The 9,263-nt window shown below is 36.5% G+C and overlaps 1 protein-coding gene across 1 annotated transcript in view; it reads left to right on the forward strand.

Moving 5' to 3' along the window:
• LOC112559555 (rho GTPase-activating protein 26-like) overlaps positions 1–9,263 on the forward strand; it is a 43,018-nt gene that overhangs the window by 23,779 nt on the left and 9,976 nt on the right. The window contains 4 exon segments of the mRNA XM_025230887.1: positions 4,645–4,690; positions 5,940–5,993; positions 8,644–8,718; positions 9,143–9,222. Coding sequence (XP_025086672.1) covers positions 4,645–4,690; positions 5,940–5,993; positions 8,644–8,718; positions 9,143–9,222 — 255 coding nt within the window.

The raw sequence follows: 9,263 nt of genomic DNA on the forward strand, positions 1-9,263 counted from the left end.
AACTTTTCTTTCCAGCAGATGTAGACTTACACTAAACTGACTGCAGTCATGAAGAAAGATTCATCATATTTCATTTGCACCTTGCTTTAGTCACAGAACTAGATATAAACATTTAAAAAAATTTTGTGTTCTTATGAAAAGGTGAATGTTACCACATGGTTAAAAAAGGGGAAAAACAACATTCCACTTGAAAGTTTTACCACAGCATCAGGGATTTTATTTCGTGTGAAAAATAAAAGCCAAAGATTTCTTTTTGTGCTGTCTTTAAGAATGTTGAATGTGTTTATAAACTAAAAATATGATCCTTGCATATATTTTAGTTTATTTTTTATGGAGGATGAATAAGTCATTTTTGTCAGTAGAATGAATGTTTTTGGCCAGTGGTACACTGTATCTAGAATGAATTAATGTAGGAGTTTGGTCAGTGGTAGACTCTTTCTAGATTAGTTTATATTAACAGGAGTCTGTAAGTTTGTCAGGTCATGCATGCCAGTGCAGATTGTTGTTCTACCTCTTTCTCTCTCACAGACCCCCCTCCCCCACCTACACATTCAAAGACATACTCTCTTTCTCAACTGCTCTTTTCATATGTTTTGGGTTTTTTCTCACAGACCCCATAATGTTTTGGTTTATGATACATTATTGTGATGTTATTTTGTTTTTTAAGGTTTAGCCGTCATGGCTGCAGTTGGACTCCTCAGCACAGCTTTGTACGTTGTGTGATTCAGCTTCTTGCAACATTATTCAAGTTAACAGGGGAATTTGACCCTTTTTCTTACCTTTCATGATTTTTTCCCCTACATCTTGTGTCTTTACCTTTATTTTTTCGAGATATGGAGATCTGTTGGCTGTTTTTTATGCTTTCCTGATTAAGTGTGGGACACTTTGGTATAAGTTTTAATGTTGCACTGATATCTTTGGTCGGTGGATGCTCTTGTGAGTTAATGCTGCTGGCCAGTGGCTGTCTAGATCTGCTATCTCTTGTGTAGTGTGATTGCTAAATAGTATTCTTGTGTTGTTGATGTGTAATATGTACTGTGACTGTTACTGTCTGTTGTAATATAGTTGCTGTATGCTATCTTGTGCTGCAACTATGTACTTTGTTGTAAAATGTTTGTCTTGCACGGTGAGTTTTATATAATCTGTGCAGTGTCCTTTTTGTTTATATTATCAGATTTTTGTTTTATTGTTTTGTAATGCCTTGAGTGCTGTTACTGCTTATTTCGTGTGCTTTGACTGTTAGTTGTGAAATATTCTTGTTAATTTTATGTTGTCTGCTAGTGACTATGGTCATCTTTCAAATCTACATTGGATCTGTCAGCTGATTTTGATATGTAGAACCAGAGTATCCTTCATTGTGAACGTTAACCTCTCTAGTATAGTGATTAAGCAGTTTTAGTCTTATCTGGGTGGCAATAATTATGAAGTCTGTTGTTGTAGAAGGATTCAAATGGAAGCTTGGGTGCTTGGGGATTGACCTTAGACCTCATTACTGCATCCAACCTCATAGTTCTGTTAATGACTAAATAGGTATGTAGAGTTAGGGCTCCCACCTTTTTTTCTTATCTGCCCCATATGGCAAACAATATATAAATAGGATAAAAGTGGGTGTTGAAAAGCAGATTATTTTCAAGGATCAATGATCATCATAGAACCTGTGTGAAGTAATGTGTTTTTCAATATTGAGGTGTAAATATTGGAACCATTATAAATATCAGACAGTGACTGTTCATCATCATCCCCCTTTGTTGCTATCTGATCACCTGTGCCAGTTGCCTAAAGTTGGTTGTTGTCATCAACAAGTGTGGAATTCCAGCATGTGACCAATCTCTCCATGCTTCTCATTACTAGGCCTTGAATATGGAATACAGATGATAGGGGAAGGGTTAAAATAGTATTCTCTCACCTGAAACATACACACAGTACAAAATCTTATGCATGGACAACACAGAACAAAAACAGCAGTGAGAATAGAGTTACTGCAAGAGGTATTTACTGGTGCTTAATAATTGAATCCCAAGTGCTGTGCAAGGTCTGTTTTGTCTCCTGCTGATGCTGTGACCTTTCTCAGATAGTGGTTGGTGTATAATAGAGAATTTGAGATCCCTGATATGCAGCATCAACCTCTACAGTCAAGTGCTTGAGATCAAGTAAGAGTCATTCATAAGTACGAGAACTAACTGTTCTGCAAAATTTGAGAAAAGTGAGACACTTTTGGTAGAAAGTTGACAGCCCAGACTTCAGTATTTTGTGTGCTTTCAGCGAGTGCAGACCATATAGACTCAAGTGATTCTTCAGGGTGTTTCAACATTTTTCTCATAATTTTTTTCCTTCCTAGTTTTCCCAGGATGTAGAAGCAAGTTGATGCGCGCTTTGCCGAGTGATCCACCAGTGCCGTCTGCATGTTGCATCCCATTTGGCATGGCTTTTGGGCTGTTGACAGTTTGCAGCAGCTGAAAGAAACTTAAGGTGATGGTGCTTCATCTGAAATGACTGTCACAGACTGGTTTCGGTGATTTGGCAGTTGTCATTTTATTTGTGATGACGAACATTGTGAAACAAGACATAGAATGTCAAGAGACCCAGACAATGTACACAAAGTTCTTGAATTCCTGAAGTTTTTGAAGTTAACATTACATTGGAGTTTCTTGCGCAATCAGGTGTCAGGGTTTTGAAACCTCCTCCATACTCATCAGACATTGCCCCATGAAGTTTTTGGTTGTTCTCGAAGCTGAAAGAACCCCTTCGTGGAGTGAACTTTGAAACTCAATAGGAACTCATTGCTGGAGTGAGGGAACAGTTAAAATTGATGCCAAAAGCGGCGTTTTTGGGGTGCTTTCAAAAATTAATCCATAGGGCTGAAAAATGTGTTGCAATTGGCGGCCACTATGTCAAAAAGGTTTGGAAAGAGTTGAAGAATAAGAGAAAATGTTTTTAAAAAATTCTCTGGGTTTGTTTTATAACCAAGTGTGGGCACAAGTGGAACATCCCTTGTATAAATCTTTCATGAATATATATACACACACACAACACACACAAACATGCTTGTGCACACAAACATACACAGAGTGGAGGAAACCAGTGTCTGGAGGAAACCGCATCCCTGTAAACAGTGTCACATCTGAAGAGGGATCTTGTAGCAGGACTATTCTTTTGCATTGTTTCCGGGACTTGTAGCAGAACTTCTGTCCATTGTGGTATATCCTGGTCTTTGCTCAGCTGATGACGTAGACCCCTGTACTTGTGTTAGCACTGAATCTCAGACTGTTATTTTCTTATGACTGCTATATGAAGGTGTGTGATTATTTTATAATGTATATTGTATGTGTTTTTTTAATAACTAGTTGAGAAGGTGATTGGTCTCTCTGTTTATGTGCAAGCTGACAATTTTTATTTCATGGGCTTTTCAGTTAATGGTTATGGGTCCAGTGGCAGCACTGGAAACCAAGGCAGTTGTGATTAGCATAAAGCTTTAAGTTTGTAATGTTCATGTTTTCAGGCAACCTGCGTGCTTGCTTATTTTTTTGTGATGAATGTTTTGGAAGTCAAAGTGGAATAGGCTGACAGAGAGGGAGAAGCTATGATAATTCTAACACCGAACTAAATTTTTCTTTGAAATTTATATTTTGTCAGGGAGTGTGTATTACATGGAAACAGCTGTTGTAAATGCTGTCAGATGTAGTTTTTATTTTGTTCATGCCCCTGTTTTTTTTAATACCAGTTTTAAACCATTCTGAATTCTGCAGTCCTGCCTGCAGACCATTAACTGTGACTCTTTTCTTCAGAAATTGTCTGAATGTTTCTATTGTGCTCTGTTTTCGTTTTGTATGTTACTAGTTATAACATATATGGTGCTTTACTAAAGATCTGAGTTTTTTTTAAAAAAGCTATGGTAGTCCCACCTTGCACATGCATTCAGGTTAAGATATAAGGACAACAGTACTTTATATATACATTTAAGATGATTAATGCTTTCGTAGATGTGTTTAAAAGACAACTGATTTCAATATATCTGTATGGGGATGTCCATTATTAAACAGATTTTCTACATGACGTTATCTCATCTCAGGTCATCAGTATGTAAACTAGTAGCGTTGTTTTGAGCGATATGATAACATTTGATATGATATGATATTTACATTTGATATAACAACAACTTGAGCGATATGATAACATTTCATAACTTAAAAAAGGTGCCTTTTGAGTGCTGCATTTACAAACTTCAGAGAAAGTGGAGGTGATGTTACCTCTGTATGATGGGGACCTTCACGCCAGATTGAATAGAAGATGATATTGCCTAATTATTGATATTCCATTTATAATACAGATTATGTTGATCATGTTTGTAGACCATCGTCATCTCATATTGCTTTATATTAATAAAATACCTGCACATACATGGATATATACATACAAGTATACACTCTAACTGGCGTATGTAAGGATATATTGCACACCCTAGAAATGTACTAGAGATAAAACAGTCTGATCATACTTTAGCTATTGCAGAACCGCGGCCTGAAGTCTTACAATCTTTGTGTAAAATATAAAAGACATTATGTTGCATAAACATTTCACAAATTGATTCATACATTCCTTTACCTGAAAATCTTAAATATTTGCTTTTTTTTTTTTTTTTTTCAGCCAATCGCTTTAACCTAAGTATAGCAGGAGCGGATTCCCCAGCCTTGTAAGTTGATCATATGATTAAACTTTCTTGGTTGGAACTTTTTGTAGAAAGTGAAAGCATTGATTTTTTTTTTGTGTGTGTGTGTGGGGGGGGTCATCTCACTTCTTTGTCGAATATCAATGTTTGATGTGGCTTCTTATTATCTTCTATTTTCTTTGTAAATGGATTATATAATGCAGTTTTTGCATTAAGTATTAAAATTCTGCATCCTTGTCATCGTTATCATATTGTAGAAACACAAAGTTTGCATGTTAGTTGCTTTAAAAGTGTCAGAAAAGTCAGAATATTTTTGGGAGAGAAAAAAAAAAAGATGGAACAGTTGGAGAGAGGGAACAAATTATTTAATGTTGATTCTTATCAGTGATGATACCTATCGTGTCTTTAGGTAAAGGAATTAGAATTAGTTCTTAATGTTGCTGGGTTTGCAGGACTAAACCTACTCCATAGAAAGTAATGCTTGTGCATATATTTACCTTATATATGTGATTGTTACACAAAGGTTACCGTTTCGTTTTCTGCCTGATATGTTCAGCAGTTATTCTTCTTTTGCCATTGTCTTGGTGTCAAACATTAGTACCCACACTTCATGCTTCACATTACCAGTTTAGTCTGTCTGCTTCTCCCTTTTATTCTGAATTCTTTTTTTTATATTTCTTGTTCACATTTATTTAACTTCTCTACATTTTTTTTAATGAAAGGTATATATTTTTTCCTCAAGTGCTCATTATTTTTGAGGCTCTGTTCATTTGAAGTTTAGTAACTTTAAAAATTCTATTCTTTCAAGCACTTTAATTTACTGTACCGTAGCAAGTGTTGTACAAATAGCGATAATCACATTGTAAAATAATCACAAATAGTTCTTCTCATCTTGTACTGTTATTTTGTAGATTTTATAAAGATTAAAAATTATTTGTTCTTTTTTTTGATATGATACCAACACCTACGGTTGTTTCTCAAAGATAGAGCTTCCAAATTAGTTTAAAACATTGGCAGTGAACAGAGTTACAAGATCTGTGCAGTTTATAGCTATGGTTACATTATCATATTGCTTCACATTGCTTATTTACACAAGGTGCGGAGAGATGCAAGCTAATCATGCATTAGTACAGTAACAGGTGTCAAAAAATGTGTAGTACTGTTCTGTACAGAGGTGTGCAGAGGGAGCATTGTGTATGGTGTAGTTGTCATGTCACTTTGTGTGCTGCCAGTACTTCCCAGCCTAATTTTTGTCTGTCTTTTGGTGGCATAGTGGCAGCGTGAAGAAGCGCAGCTCTAACGACTTCGCCCTGTCTGGGACCAGCATGTAAGTGGGGCTTTGGTGTGCTTAATGTTGCTATTTGAATGGTGTTAATTCTTTTATGTCTTGATATATGATAAACATGCATCTGAAGGTACAAAGGAAACAGAAAAGTAGATTTGGGTCGGCTGTGCCAGCGCTGGAGAATTGCAGTGTACTTGAGAAGTTTGTTATATGGTAGTCAGCATATATAACTTGTTAACTTGTTTTGAAGAAGTACAGCATATCACATCAGAGTAATGCATGCCAAAATTCATTTACTTTTTGCTGCATAGAACTATGGCATAAGCAGTAAGTTGATTGTATATCTATATCACAATGCAAGTCTGATTGAAATTGGCAAGGAATCCTTTGCTGTAGGAAAAGAAATAAGGTCTCACTCAGGAAGATATTGTTGAAAATATATGTGTATGTGTGTGGGCAGAAACATGATGGGGGTGGTTATGCTGCCTGTCAGACAGCATCACTGACAAACTCTGTAACCATTAGTGACTATCTTTAGAGTGAAGGTCATCATCCATTGTATTCTGCTGTGGCAGTCAGCAGCATTGACATAAACTTAGTAACCATTAATGCAGGGGTGGACAATTAATTTTCCCAAGGGGCCCCATGAGAAATTGGGATGGTTTTAGAGGGCCGGACTAATATAGTTAACTTAGTTTTACCTAATACTGTATATATAGTATATATACTGGCGGGCGGGGCAGCGGGTGGGCCGGTCAGAGACAGGAGGCGGGCCGCATCTGGCCCATGGGCCGGCCTTTGCCCAGGTCTGCATTAATGCCTAGCTGCAGACTGAGAGATGTCACTAACCGTCCTATTCTTTCTTGGCCATTTTAAGTTGAGAGTGTTATGCTATGTGTGTTACACATGTATTATCTAACAGTTGTCTCCAGGATGCTCTATACTCCAAGAATTGTTTGTGGCAGCCGTTCTGTGTTGGTTGCTGTCTTTCATATTGTCCTGAGTTCTAAATTCTGTCTTTTTGGTTTCATTTGGTGACTTGATTATCTTTTGCTACACAGAACAAAGTGTAGCAAAAGAACTTATAAAACCCAAAGCCGATGAATTAAAATACATATAAGCTCAATAACATCCATTCTACATCATGAGGTACACTTTTTTGCATCCAGCCTGTCAGTACACATGATACCACAATACACACTTATTGACGATGAATCTGCAAAGACAGTCCCCAGATTGATACTGAGCTTGCAGTTCACTCAACTGCTATTTATGTTCAGCTGATTTTATGTATCTGTCTTTGAGAAACAACCATAAGATTTAAAAAAAAAAAACTTGCTTTGATGCGCCACTTAACTAGCACTTGTTCTGTTTTTGTTTTGTAATTGAGCACACTTCCCAAGTTACAGTAGCTCTTTGGGATTAATAACCTTTTTCATTTGTCCATTTATTTCAATACCCAATCTTATTTTTTTTGTGTCATTTCCATTTCTCTGTAATTTGGTAAGTTGCTAAAAGTTGCATATTTTTCTAGGTACTGATTTTCTCTTTTATGCTTAAAAATAAAAGCTGGCCTTTTTGAAATCACACAGCTGATGTAAGTTTATTAAACCAAGCAATAATAGTACAGAACTATGCATGCCGATGAAAAGTCCTGAAGACCCAAAAAGCTTTTTTTCACATGTCCAAAAACACGTAATGATTAAGAATGGTGTGGTAAAGTTGCCTACCATATAAATTTTCCATATTTGAATGGGGGTAATCTTGAAAATACAAAAAAACAGTTTATGAAAATGCACCAGAGATTTCACCATTTTTAATGGAGTTTAGAAACAATGCATAAAATGACATGCTGAAATATAGATTCCTTCTGAAAATGGTGAGCATATCTGCCATGTTTCCATGCTGCAGAATGATACAGGTATTTTTGAAACTACCATGATTTCTGCAAAAATGGGAAATTGCACATAAGGCTTTGCATATGACATAGTTGTTCTTTACCCTTTTGAAAGTTCTGAAAATGCCAAAATCCCAATTTTTTTTTAATGAAAATATAATTTTTTTGTTAACATTTGGAACATTGTTTTCAGTCAGGTAAGGCATAATGGTCAAACTATTGTGCTTAATCTTTAATATGTGGGTAATAGTGAGGACTTAATAAACTCAAGAGCCTTGTACATCTCTGTCATCTTACCACCACCATCACTGTCATTTTACCATCACACACCACCACACTGTCATGGTTCAGGCCTATATGTGGTATACATTCATTTACACAAAGTAGTGTTCAGAAGTTGAGCTGATGAAACAACGAAGGACAGCCTTAGTATTAAGTTATAAAGCATTAAATAACAAAATCTCCTCCCTCTTAATATTTTGACCTGATAATTCTTCCATCCTGGCTTTCCATTCTTTATAGAAGGTTTCCCACTTTAAATGCTGGCAGCCATTTTTCCTTGCTTTGAAGTGTTTACCATTTGAAGTTCTGAAGAGACGCACCATAGGACAAAACTGTTTTCAATTCATTGGCAGTTTGTCCGACAGCAGCTCTATTACTAAAACTCTGTTGTATGTGATTGCAGCTTCTTCCCCTGTAAGTCTGTATTGCTTATCTCATATCAATGTCTTCCCCCCACATTTAATGAATTAATGGTGTGTCTAGCAGCAGTTTCTCTATTTGTGTGTTTGACAGCAACTCCTCAATGCACAGCAGTCTGACAGGGAGCCATGCCAGTCTCTCCAGTTCTACAGTCAAGGCACCTCGAAGGTTAGCCTCATTTGAATGTTCATTTTAACAAATCTCACCATTCTAAGAAGTTTCATGGCATGGAGAGAGAGACTGTGTGTGTGTCAGGTGAGTGGGCCTGTAATGCATTTTTTTTTTTTAATTGTGGAGTAGTACCTAGTAAGAGGTTTGCTGCTATAGTGTTGTTGTGTACAAAGGCACACAAGGCCACTGGAAAGATTTTGCACAATTCCTGTTACCTACCAGTGGCTCTTCTTCTTCTCTTTTCTTTGTCTTATTTTTCCTTTGTTCATTCTCTTACCTACTTATGACATTATACTCACTTATTTTCTTTTTAAGACATTGAATTACCCATTCTTTCACTCTCTTTTTTTAGCACAGGTCACACATGCACGCATGTGTACACACACACTCATGTTCTTAGTACATGTATATTTTATTTCAGAACCGTGATAACACGTTATCCATGTAAGGCTGAGCATGAGTCAGAGCTGTCCTTTGAGGCCAATCAGATGATACATAATGGTAAGTTTTCCCCCTCCTATATGACTCATAGATCATCATAT

This window comes from Pomacea canaliculata, linkage group LG3 (assembly GCF_003073045.1).
Source record: "Pomacea canaliculata isolate SZHN2017 linkage group LG3, ASM307304v1, whole genome shotgun sequence".
Taxonomy (NCBI): domain Eukaryota; kingdom Metazoa; phylum Mollusca; class Gastropoda; order Architaenioglossa; family Ampullariidae; genus Pomacea; species Pomacea canaliculata.